Raw genomic sequence first — 12,976 nt, 5'->3', positions numbered from 1 at the left:
AAAGAGAAAGTTGTGGGTCTTTGAAAGCAAACACCAAAGCAAATATTTGAAACAGTGTCACAAACTATTTTAATAGACACCACAGATAAACATGTTCAGAGGTTCAGATGTGGCATTACAGAACAGATGATTCCACAAATCACAATAGTCAAGATAAGCCACCTGCATGCCCACATTTGGATGGATGAGGGATGATTGATAAGAAATCCACCAAATTTTAAAAGACAACCCTACCTTCCTTTACATTTGAAGTCACACCGAGAAAACTCACTGTTCATTCATTTCTTTTGCTAGTGCAGTGCTAGTCTGTGAGTAAATCTAACCTTAAATTACGACTTGTCTGATTTTCCCAAAGAAACATATCAAACTCAGTTGAATCTCACAGCAGCAAAGAATCCTGATAATTTAAGGCACCAAACCCAGGTCAGGGAAGATGCTGATCCACGACTGCAACTCTCCAGAATCGTTTCAAGGCAGAGCATAAGGGATGAGGGACTAGGGCTGTCTGAGGAATCTACAACAAAAATTACTGAGTCTGTGGCTCTGCAGGAGATGGCTTTTACTGGCTGCCAAGCTCATCTACAGCTTTGCAGCTGGTGACATCTGTAGCTGCTCTCTAAGCCCAGCAGAACATTATTTAAAACATCGCTCTTCAATAGATTTCTCATCTCCAGTGGTTTTTTAATCTGCTTGTAAAATAGAGATTTTTTAAAGAGAGAGATTGCTGAAGGGCTGGAAATCCTGAAGGAGAGATTTGGACACAAAACTGGAGACTGTCAGGGTCACTTGACACAGAGCATGGGAAGCGCCTGGGGCAGAAGCTCCAGCCACTCTGAATTTTGCCAGCTTCCCCTGTGTTGCCCACCATGATTCCCTCCCCCAAAACAAGATTGTTTCTTGGCCCTTGGGAGAACAATGGTTCTTCAGTTGTCTTAAATTATAGTTGCACAGACCTTGCACTTATCCCAGTGCGGCTTTTTCTTTTCCAACAGCAATTGCTTCAGAGGGCATGAGGAAAGCAGAAGAGAAAATGAAGGAGGTGGCAGTGTGGTCCTCAGCTCTCTGCAGGGGACTGGGAGCCAGACACTTCAAGCCTGAGTCTGATCCTGCCTTGAACTAGCTGTGTGGCCACTAAGAACTTACACAACCGATAATTTGATATTACTTTACTTAAATGTTGGTCCGTGTCTGAGGTTTTAAACTAGAGAAGGGTTTTCAGAAGTAATTTCTAACTTGGGAATCTGTGTTTCATCTTTAAAATGCACTTGGACCCTTCAGACTCACCAAAAGTCCAAAGGATTTAAGCTGTAAATCATTTTTTAAAACAGGATCTGGTCATTTAAGTCACTGAGTGCCATAAGACCACTGGACACCAGTGACCTTCTTTCAGGTCCCAGGGGGTATGGAAACACTTGTTTCCTTGCTCTGCTCTTCCTTTCTCTTCATAAGGCTGCATAAGACAGGATTATCAGTGGATACATCAACTCCTTCCAGTCCTTTCCATCCCTACTGTAAGCACAGTAAGCAATCACATACAGCCCTGGGCAGCCAGACTGAACAAGAGTCTCCAGATCTGGTAGACTATCATCCCATCCTTCTCAAGAAACAGCCTTCATCCCTGTAGTCATAAGAGTTTTGAGATGTTTTATCTGTGGGATGATGGACTCGAAGAAAGGAGCACAGCAACAGTACTTATGGGTCATACTGGGGGAGACGTAAGGCGTCCCTACCCTGTGAGTGACCCGATGGCTGCTTTTGGTAGCTAGTTTTGAGAAGACTAAACCCCCAGAAGAGTTGCTGTCCATCTTTTCCAAATCCACCGTAGCAGGAGGGAGTGGCCACGCACATTGGAATTCCAAGAGCAGATGCCGACAGCCCCACCGCCCTGCCCCTGGCAGCGTGACGGCCAGGCTCTGTGTTCCAGCTCCAGCCCAAACACAGCACATTTGACTGTCTGGGCTGAAAGTACAGCGCTCCATCCCATTCAAGAAGCATTCCCCAGCAAGTGCCGGAGGACTCTGGCACAGCCCAGGCTTCGCGCGTGTATCACGTTCTGCTCTGATTCTGCCCACTGACACGGGAACACTTTCCAAGAACTACAGCCAGGCAGACTTAAAATAACCCAGAATCAATGCCGGGGCCAGGAACCATCTTGAGAGCATGCAAACACAGCTGAGCTCCAGCACGAGCTTCAGGATTTTCTAGCTGAGCCCTGTCTCCCTCCTCAGGTAGAAAATGTTCATGGGTCCAGCTCTCACTGATCTCTCACTGATCTGTCCACAGATGAGACCACAAGCCGCAACTGTGCCACACAAGGGGCTTAGTGCAGCACCTTCCCATTACCAACAACCATCGTGTAAAGCTACCAGAGGCAATAACATCTTGATGCAGCCCAGAGCATTGGCAGCAGAGAGCCAAAGGCAACTCCAGAGTCAAAACCTGAGTTGACACCATGCCCACTAGCAACAGTGGAAAGTCCAGCCACGGTCATCACTCCAGCTAAACGCACAGCATCCCTCCCGCAAACAGGCAGGGTGTGGATGGCTCTTCACAGCCACTGCAGGCAAGCCCTAAGGCACTGGGATCCCCTGAACAAAGCAGAACCCAGTGCACAGCTCTCTGCTCACCTGGGAGCCTGTTTGGTTGTCCCCTGTGGCATGAGCTTTCCTCTCGCCGTAGGTCTGCAGAGCAGACTCCTTCCTGAGCTCAAGGACAAGCAATTCTGTAAGCATGTCTATGTGCCATGATAATAACCCAAGTTCTGCTTCGTAAAATAGAAAAGCACATTAAACTTACCCTCGTAAAGTGTCTTGGCCTCTTCTTCTCACTCTGTTTGCTGGCTGTCTTTCCTCGTAGCCTGCAAATCTGTCTGTCTGCAAGTCCCCTTCATACTGACCCTGGGCTTGTTCCACATACATAACTGCTGTACATCCCAGCATGAACCTGGCCAGCCATAATACCCCCATGATGGCACGGATTCCTCAATTCCCCTGGCTGCCCCGAAAGCTTCTTCCAGCTGGAGGGTCCCTGCTGCCTTGGTGGAGGATGGTTTTTGGCAGCAGCCCTTAAGTGCCAAGGTGCCGTTCTGCCGTTCTCTTTCTGGAAGTAAAAACGGGAAAGAGACACAAGTGTTCTTAAGGGCTTTCACATTTTTGAAGTGATTGATCACCCCAGGCAGCCCCTCCCTGGGGTTAATACAGTAGAGTCACACAGTCACACCGAGTTTGACTCCTTGTACACGCAGCCAACATATTCACACTGTCATTCCCTACCACAGCATTGCCAAACCTTTCTTTCCCAAGAGCTGGAAACCAAGAGAAGATCTCCAAGAGTCATCGTTCTGCCCTTGCATCTATTTTCCTGCCCTCATGATGGAGAAAGAGGGACAGAAGCACATCTGTCCTGGGCCTGCCCATGGTGGTGGGTTACGATACTGACCTCAGCATAGTGCCTTGGTTCAGAAAGAGCAACAGGAGATGCAGGATTATGAAGCATGAGGAGAACTTCAAGAAAGAGCTGATCCTATTTAGGGACCATCTTCCCAGGTCCCAGAGCATTGTACTCCAGAGAGGCCATGGCATGGAGACCAGTTGGTGGAAAACAACCTCCTAGGTATGTGGTGATTCTACGTGGCTCAGGAGAGCAGTCTGCTGGCAAACCCATCAGAGGGACATGTACACCAGTGCAGAGGTGGGCAAAAGGGTCATCATGGATTGGAGTGAGATGGAAGACTGAGCTAGAGCGTGAAGACACAGTGCATTAAGCTAAGCCTGGTTTCCACACAGGGTGAGGGGACAGAGGAGAAGGTGGAGGGCTGGGCATGCTGGAGGGAGGAGGAAAGCCCCTCAGCTGGGACAGGCAGCCAAGCACCAGAGGCCATGGGGAAGGGGATGATACAGGGTTGGGGATGATATGGGGTCCAAAGCCTCTGTGGAGGCAGGGGAAAGGGCAAACAGAGGGAGAAAGGAGACCCCTCACACCTCTGGCTGTGGGTGCCCCTGGGGCGAGCACAGCATGGCCAGCAACTGAGGCTACAAGGTAGCCACCCCTGCCGGGGCCAGCTCCAGGGTCTGGCCCTGAGTCACATCAAGAGATTCAGTTCTTACACCTGTCCTGGGCCCGAGAGCCCCCAGGCACTGGGGGGAAGGCAAAGGCAGGCGGCTCCGGGCACAACAGACCCCCCCGAGTCCCGGCGCCATCCGGTGACTCCCCGAGGCGGCCGCCGCTGGGGGCACAGACGGCCCCGCGGAGGGGTGCGGGAGCCCGCGGGGCTGCGCTCGGGCCGGGAGGTGACGCCGAAAAGGCTCCGTGAAACGGGCGGAGGGGGAACGTGCCCCACACACTGTGTCCCCGCATCCCTCCCCCCCCTCCCGCACATCTCCCAGCCCAACGAGAGCCGGCGGGCAGCGCTCCCCTCCTCCTGGCCGGCGGAGGGGCAGAAAGCATCTCTCACCTCCAGACCCCCGAGTTTGCTCCTCAGGGGTGTCCAGAGCGGAAAAAACCCGATGTTGCTGCGAGAGGGACGGGCTGCGAGCCCGGCTCCGGCGGGGAGGCACCGGGCCCCCGAGCCGCCCCTGCCTGTCCCCCTCCGCTTTCCCACAGCGGCGCTTTCCCGTTCCAGCCCAGCCCCAAAGCAGGCAAAAAAAAAAAAAAATCAGCCCAGACAAGGCAGAAAATGTGTCTGAACCAGAAAAAAAATACAAGAAACCCCCCCACTGCTCGCAATGTCCCAGCTAGGAATCTCTCAGCTCTTGCGGCAACGCGTTTTTTTTTTTTTTCCAAGCTCTAATATTTCAAAATGTGATGAATGAGAAAATGTGGGAAGGAAAAAAAAAAGGCAGGGCCGGGAGCAGAGGCAGAGACAAAGAAACGGCCCTTCCTGCAGCCTGGGAGCCCGCACGCCCGACCGCGAAGGCTGCGAGATGGTTATCTGCAGCGAGACAAAAGGGAGAGCGTTTCCCCAGCTCCCGAGGTGGAGCGCGGATGGAAAAAGTGGTTAAAACCCGAGAAAAACCCAAGCATAAAGCTTTGCGCTTTGGGAGATTTCCAGCTTTCGTGCAGAAATTTAAACTGAAGAAAGTCCAGATGCAGCCGGTTCCTGACGGAGAAGTTAGAAGCGTGACAAATGATCGATACACAGGCACGTACCCGGAGAGCGTTCACACGCGGCGGGCTAAGAGAGCATGGAAAAGTCATTTACACCATCGAAAGAGTTTGAAAAAAAAGAAAAAGACTCGAAAAAAATCACTCTCAGCTCTGAAATTCCATCAGCGGCCACTTGTAAGAAATACACTGACCAAGCAAAGAGAGAATCAATCACTAAATCAGCCTTCAAAGTGACTCGCAAGTTTGGAGGGAATCAGGAAAGACGCTTCAAAACCATGCCTTTGAGTGTGCAAATTAAATCAGTCACAAAATATGTGCAAAACACATTAAAATACAATTAGGCAGACAAACAATTAGGCAGATAAAGAGAAAGAAATCGGCTCTTAAGCTACGCAGCTCTGGATTTAGTCTGAAACTGTTTAAATACCTTTCCGTCCTGGAACTGGTGATGTGCCCAGAGCTCCTTTGTTTAGCGGAGATCTGGGCAGAAAAGAAGGGAATAAAACCCTCACTCTTGAAGGAGAGAAGAAAAGGTACAGCCTCATCCAAATTGGACAGGGGGAGGGCCTTGCGGCGGGGAAAGGGGTGCAGGAGGAGTGGGAGTAGCAAGAGGACAACCCAACCGCATTCTTCAGCCAAAAGTTTTTAACTTCAAGGAGGGGCTGGGGGAGAGGTTGGGTTTAGCTAGAGACGTCTGAATGCAGACATGATTATCACCTACCCTTAGCTTCCAGCCGAGGACTCGTTTGGGGCAGTTAATTAGGGGACACTTTCGGTTCAGCTGGATGGGGCGAGTTGCTTGTCCCAAATTTAGGCTGGAGCTGCAGGAGGGTATTAGTAACAGTGACTTCACATCAAAAGAGTTGGTGAAAAATAATTCAGTTTCAATTTGGGACTTATTCTTCATTTCTTTCTTTTTTTTGAAAAATGATGGTGTGTTAACAGTAGCAAAAAAAAAGATCGCAAGTAAAAGGTACTTTTCTGGCTGATCATTTTCTTGCACTTAGGGCAACTAATGTGAAACAATTAAGGAAAGATAGATGGCTTGAAGGATAAGGTGACCCAGCCCAGGACCTTCACACCCAAAAGTTACCTCAGCTCCAGAGGACAAAAATCTCTAAAGTTAAAAAATATTTTTATGTTGAGAAAATGTTTCAAAAGTATATTGGTGATATTAAGTCTTTCTAAGGAAGGACTTTGAATGTCAGCTCTAACTCCACTCTTTTGCTCTGTGAAAAAAAAATCTTCCCTCTGCCTCTTGCTTTAGGAATCATTACTGATGGTTTTTCTTTAAATAATAAATAATAAAACACACGGCCCTCCCTCCTCTGAGCTCCCTCTGCTCTGTGCCACTGCACACCCACGACTTCCTGGAGGTGGAGGTCCCCCAGTGCAGACTGCTGGCATGCCAGACGCCTCCCCAGAAAGCCCAAATCAAGCTGCTTTTCAGGTCAAAAAGGTTCAGAGAAGTTTCTGTACCAAATGGCCACGCGCAACGCACCGGCGAGGCAAACACCTCTATATAATCCCACCATCTGGCTCGGAGCTCCGTTACCTCTTTACACCCAAGGGTTCAAATGCAGCTATCGGGTCAGTTCACAGAGGTGCAGAAATTCCAGGGCCAGCCCCAAGCTGACAGGGAGACTGTCATCTCTTCTCCTGCCTCTTTGAAATGTCCTTCACTGCCTCCTTTGTTCTTTTTCACTCTTCCTAATCAACCCCCTGCCAGCTTTATAGAAGTCAGGATGATGCTCAGCCTAATTAACAGCAAACTTGTGGAGATGGACAGGGAAAAGGCAGAGCTCGTTTTCACCAGCAGCCAATAATGGAGCATTGCAAGGAATGCAGCTCTGTCAACACGTCTGCAGTGCTCCGCAGAGCTCAACGAGATACAAAAACTATTTTCTGGGGCCAATCCTGCATTACCTATTTCAGTTGAAAAGAAACACGGACTGTACCTGGTTGAGAATGGCAGGACTGGGACATCATAGTGAGCAGAACAGCAATGGAAGTACAAGAAATTCCGTTTTTTCTCCCTCTCCAGGGCACGGCAAGTTGGTGACGACTAGTGAGGCAAAAGATTAGCTTTCTGGTCTAGTCCAGTTTAATCTCTGCTAACTCCTCTATCGTGATCACCACGTTGTTCATGTGAGCACTGAGTAGTTAAAGGTGTTCCAGCACCTAAAAACACACACGGGGTCTTTGCTAGATTTGCAGAAGCTCCTAGAAATCTATCTGCAACTGTTGACCACCAGATATTTTAGAAAACAGACTTTCAAGTGTCCAAAGCAGATGATATTACATAAATAGAGAACCTCTCATTTTTTTTCCAGGTGCTGAATCAACCACTGATCTTTACTTTTGGAAAGCATTCGCAATGCCAGTTAGATTTTATTTGGCTCTACAGTCCAGGCTATCTGGGCTAGCAAAGACTGTTCTTTGTGCTTAGAATAGGTGCTATCTTCTATCTCACCTCTAGCATGATCCCACTCAGTCCACTTTCTCTGTTAATTCACACGTAACTGATCTCAGAGAACACATTTAATTAACATTTCCTGGGTACATTTGCTTTCCTCTCTCTGAGGACTGCATGGGACACAGCCCTACAAGTGACCAGCATGCAAGGAAAATACATATTTTTTTCTGCATTCCACTTTGGAGGGTTAAGAAGCATTTTAATCCCTCCAACGTATGCAAACCTCTAAGAACACGATGCTTTTAGCTCCCTCCCCTGATTTTCTAGAGCAGGGCTTTTCAGCACAGCTGCATGTGATTAGGGCATAGCAAGCCCCAGGATTCAGGCATCCCAGCAAGATCTCCTTCAAAGTCTCATTCAAGCCTCCAACCAGTTCATTATTTCCCTGCCATCAAATGCTTCTTGCTGGCCACAGGGAGTTACAAACACTCACATACATTTGTCTGGCTCCCCATCTGTTTTCCCCTGGATGGCTGGGTGCTTTGGCACTGCTTTCATGCACAATAACACATTCACCCCAGTCATTCCTGGGTCTACCTGGACCCAGGCAGCATGGAGAAGGCAAATGAATATCTAGAGCCTGTAACCTACCTCTGCTGTTTGCATCCAATGTAACTTCATAGCAGACCTCAAGTTGGGGATGGGAGTCGGAGGAAAGTCTTCTTTCTTTCAGGCAATACTGAGATGCACATCAGTGCCCTGAAGAAACAAGAAGTGGTGGAACAGTTGGCATTTCTTAGCTGGATTATTTCATGATCCAGAACACTCTGCAAGAGAAAAGCTCTGAAGTGTGAGGAGCAGTAGGACGACTAAATACTCTCCCAACCAGCCCACAGACAATTACCCTAAATAAAAAGCAGCTGCCCTTCTGCAAGTTTAATTGGAAGAGCCAAATGGAGAATCCCTGTCTGTAGGAATAAAGGCAGATAAGTAGCAATCACACGACAGATCCATCTGGAGCAGTTTGTTATAGGACAGGAAGAGTAGCCCCTGTTTTAATTAAGACTGCCTTACTGACAAACATCATTAAGTCAGAGAAATTGTCTTAGCTTGGCCTTTGTAGCTTCCGAATCGTACCCAAAGAAACCTCTGAAGGCCCAAACTTTTTGGAAAGTGCATGAACTGCTGTAAAATTAATAGCATAGGGGAAAAAAAAAAAAAAAATCAGTTGCCAGCCTCTCAAAATTAGCAAATGTTTTTTCATGCCAGCTGCACTGTGTTTCAGAGCCCTGCCTGTAAACCAGCGTAACGCCTCGCCTGAAGCCACAGGGCTGTCATGAAGATAAACTACTTGTGAAGTGTTAGCACAGTGGAAAAATGCTTGTAATTAATTATTATTATTAATTATGTCCTTAGAGTAGAGCTGCACAAGTCATTGATTGTTTTTCGCTGCAGTGGACAAACGGAAAAATAAAGGGAGAGAAAGGAAGAGTCTTTTAGGGGTGATTTGATGAACGTTTTAGCTTGATGTGAACATATAATTTGGCTTTAAACACTTGTGTTTTGGAGGGGGTTTTAATTAATTTTAAATTATTATATTTATTTAAGCTCCTAAAATGTTGTTTTGAAAGGAAGAAGTACAGCAAATAATTTTACAATTAGTGAAATGAAAAATTCGCAAATAATTATCTGTCAAAACTGTTTGACAAACTCAGTAAAGATTTACAAGATTTTTGTAGTATTGGTCCAGCAATTTTTGCCACGTCTCTCGTGCGCCTAAACTAAACTGTGGGCAACAAATAATGCAGATGACCATCTGACAGGGTAGAGAAAAAGATCACATCTCTTCATTTTCGTGAGCTCCCGGTACCACGTGCACTGCACGTGACATTCCTATGGAAAAATAGCATGAGATCCTCATTAATTAATGTCATTATAATCATGAAAAGGCACAGGGGAGGATGTTTGAAGTTACTTAGAGAGTTGTTAACTTTCACATTTTCTTTTTAATGCTGGACTTGGCTATCTCGTGGTTCTTTCTCTGGGCAATGCATGATATCAGGATCTTATGAATATAAGTACAATGGGAATTTGGCTTTTTCTGTCTCTCTCACCAGTGTCAGTTCTGATGTTACATATTATTACACCTCTCTCCTATAGTTCTGCATAAAAGTGCAGGAGATGTCTTCAGGTCATATCAGTGACTGCCAAAAACATAAGCAAGCTGAGTTAGGGTAGCTTTAACTTCTCCATTTCTGACTTGTGTAACATAAAAAAACGTGTAGCATAAAAAAACGCAGTGTAACATAAAAAAAGCAGTCGCTAAAATTAGTACATGTTGCTTCTTGCAAGATGACACAATTGCTGTCAGGAAAGCAACAGTTCTTAATCGTGATGTCATTTAAAGAAGGGGAAAAAAATCAAGATGAGGCTCTTGTGTTCAGATTCTTGCTGAGAACTGAGGTCAGGGAATGTGGGATTTACGCTGCTGCTCCCAGCTCCCCGCGAGGCTGTGTCCTGGCAAGCCCACAGCTGCTCTCTCCGGCTTCGAAACGAAGAAATTAGAGGGAATGGTGTATAATGGCCTGAGGATGATAGGGTGAAGCAGCCGTGGCTGATAAACCATGGTGTGGGATGCTGCCAGCGAGGCAGAACTGTGATCACTCGGACCAGCTACTCAGATGATGGTGATGGAGGAGACCAGGAAAAGGATCTTAAGAAGCCAGATGGCCGTGCCTGTGCAAAGGTGACTGTGGGCTCTGCTCCTCCTTGGTAGGGAGCCAAAGATGCTGTGTCCTGGATAAAGCTGTGATCCCTGGACTCCTCCAGAAAGACAGGTGGATGTCCCTTGGGCCCAGAACAACCTGCAGAGCTTCCCTTCCTCCTGCAGCCGCTCCAGCGTGGCAGAGTGTGGCCAGAGTCCTGTCTCTATTACTGAGCCAAAATGATTTTGATGCTGTTCCTGGGTGTTCTACAATATAAGTGATTTTTGTGAGATCAAGACAGAGCCCAAGAGACAAGTTCTGTCTTTCTTTAGGTCTTCTGAGGGACAATCACAACATCCAGAGGGCTGCAGCACCTCTGCTCTGGAGACAGGCTGAGAGAGTTGGGGCTGTTCAGCCTGGAGAAGAGAAGGCTCCGGGGAGACCTTCCAGCACCTTCCAGTACCTAAAGGGGCTACAAGAAAGCTGGAGAGGGGCTTTGGACAAGGGTGTGTAGTGACAGGACACGGGGCGATGGCTTTAAACTGAGAGAGGTGAGATTTCCATGGGATAGAAGGAAGAAATATTTTACATTGAGGGTGGTGAGGCACTGGCACAGGTTGCCCAGAGAAGCTGTGGCTGCCCCATCCCTGGAAGTGCTCTAGGCCAGGTTGGATGAGGCTTTGGGCAACCCGGTGTAGGGGAGGGTGTCCCTGCCCATGGCAGGGGGTTTGGAACTAGATGATCTTGAAGGTCTCTTCCAACACAAACTATTCTATGATTCTACGATGATCTCTCTGTGCTTCAGCTTCTGCACCCCCAGACAAGAGCATGATGCATTTTCCTTTGAAACATGCTTCTGCAGCGACTAGGAGTTGAAAACAGATGCAGGGAATTTCCAGAAACTTCTCATCAAATTTCATAACTTATTTAAGATCAAAAGTGGAAGCCAGCAGCACCACATGAATTGCTTAAAGACAGTCCGGAACAAATTCAGACAAAGGTTTCCTCAGGGAAATTATTCTACAACATTCACTGTTTCACTTGCTTTCCAGTTTAGCACATGGTCTAGCACGATCAACAAGTTTTCAACATCAAACCAGACTGTTTTATCGTCTCATCTGACATTCTAAATAACGCAGCCCAGATCATTTTGCTGCCTCACCTATTGCTGAGTCCAGCAACATTAGTTTGCCCAAAACAGTGAAAAAGGTCCTGCGTGGACACCAAGACACTAGGATTCACAACGTGAACTCTCTACTCACGCAGCCAGTGGAAGGGAATGGATGAGGGCAGGGAATGGGTGGTTCCTGCACGAGGTTTAACGAAGCTGGACAAGCTGTGCCATGAGCTGCTGCCCACTTAATGCCAGAGCAGCTTAGCCAGTGAGGGAAGGGTTAAGCGATGTTTCAGTACCTCACCTTTGTCATGGAAATGTGACTCTAGCTGATCTCCACAGCAATGAGTCTACTGCCCACCCCAGAAATTTTCTCCCTCATTAATCACCTCTGATCTGGCCGAGGGTTAATGGGAGGCAGCCATCTGCCTAGGTCCGTGACAGCTGATGACCCAAAAAGGATGCAAGTTGTTCCCCGACAACGGGAAATAGCAGTGGCTTTCAACTCCTGGCATACTGCCTATCTCCACTCCTGCACATTGTCTAGATGCCCTTTAAAATTCACAAAAAAAAACCCAAAACAAAAACAAAAACAAAAACAAAACACGCCAAGGGATCACCCTATGGCTGATCCCTAAAATAACCCAGGTGTGTTGCACCCCAGCATGAAACAGCCCAGTAAAGTCTCCAGATCCAACCATTGCTGCCCAGGGTGAGCTCTGGAGGAGCAAGTTTGAGTTGTGATGTTTTTTTTTTCTGAAAAAACCCTCTTCAATAAGACCTTCTCCAAGTAAGGTGAGAGGGTCTATAGCAGGATTTACGGGAGGAGAAGGATCTGTTATTGCAAATGCCCCCATTGGGCACACTTTACCATTAATCATTGTCATTCACGGTTTGGGTTGAAAGCGACCTTCAGGATCTTCTAGTTCCAACCCCCCTGCCATGGGCAGGGACACCCTCCCCTACACCAGGTTGCTCAAAGCCTCATCCAACCTGGCCTTGAACACTGCCAGGGATGGGGCAGCCACAGCTTCTCTGGGCAACCTGTGCCAGTGCCTCACCACCCTTTGGCTTCACCCCCAAGCCAAAGTTTGCCTGGTGTGTTTGCAAGGGCAGCCCCAGGCATGAGGACAAGCGTTTGACTTTCAGCACAGCAAGTGACAGGCAGCAGAGGGACAGGGGACAGGACTAGCAGCCACCTCCTGCTGCACTGAGCAACCTGGGCACTCGGGGCATTGGTGGGGGGGTGTTACTGCAGGTGCTGGTAGCAGTGGGAGATGTGGGGAGAGGAGTCAAACCTGAGGAGAAAGGTGAGGGCACCAGTGGGAGAGATGCAGGACAGCGACGTGTTAATGACAGCTCGCAGCCATCAGCCTTGCTGTTGCTCATGGTTCCCAAAGTGGGATGTGATGGGTCCTGCTGCTGCTTGTGGAAAAAAACAAGGGCGTTTTAATAATTTAAAGTGGTTTCTGTTTCATAGATTTCCAAAAGCAGAAAGGCCCGATCAAACCAGAGTTGCTGAAATGCCAAGCACAGAGCCGTGGATGGCACACACTTATTTTCTTTGCCCTTCGAATCACATTGTCCAGATTTTATGCTCATTCATGACAGAAAAGATTGAGGTCAGGCAGAAAA

At 47.8% G+C, this 12,976-nt stretch overlaps 1 protein-coding gene across 1 annotated transcript in view; it reads right to left on the bottom strand.

Moving 5' to 3' along the window:
- The window catches only part of LOC104371887 (fibrillin-2-like), a 101,205-nt gene extending 98,239 nt beyond the window's left edge, over positions 1-2,966 (bottom strand). Inside the window, exon 1 of the mRNA XM_086627866.1 lies at positions 2,797-2,966. Within this exon, the coding sequence (XP_086483992.1) occupies positions 2,797-2,966 (170 nt within the window). The remainder of the gene's footprint in view (positions 1-2,796) is intronic.
- Positions 2,967-12,976: the final 10,010 nt, after the last annotated feature.

The sequence above is a fragment of the Tauraco erythrolophus genome, chromosome 28 (genome assembly GCF_009769465.1).
Source record: "Tauraco erythrolophus isolate bTauEry1 chromosome 28, bTauEry1.pri, whole genome shotgun sequence".
NCBI lineage: Eukaryota > Metazoa > Chordata > Aves > Musophagiformes > Musophagidae > Tauraco > Tauraco erythrolophus.
The sequence above is the reverse complement of the archived record's forward strand: the minus strand, read 5'-3'. Positions and strand labels throughout refer to the sequence as shown.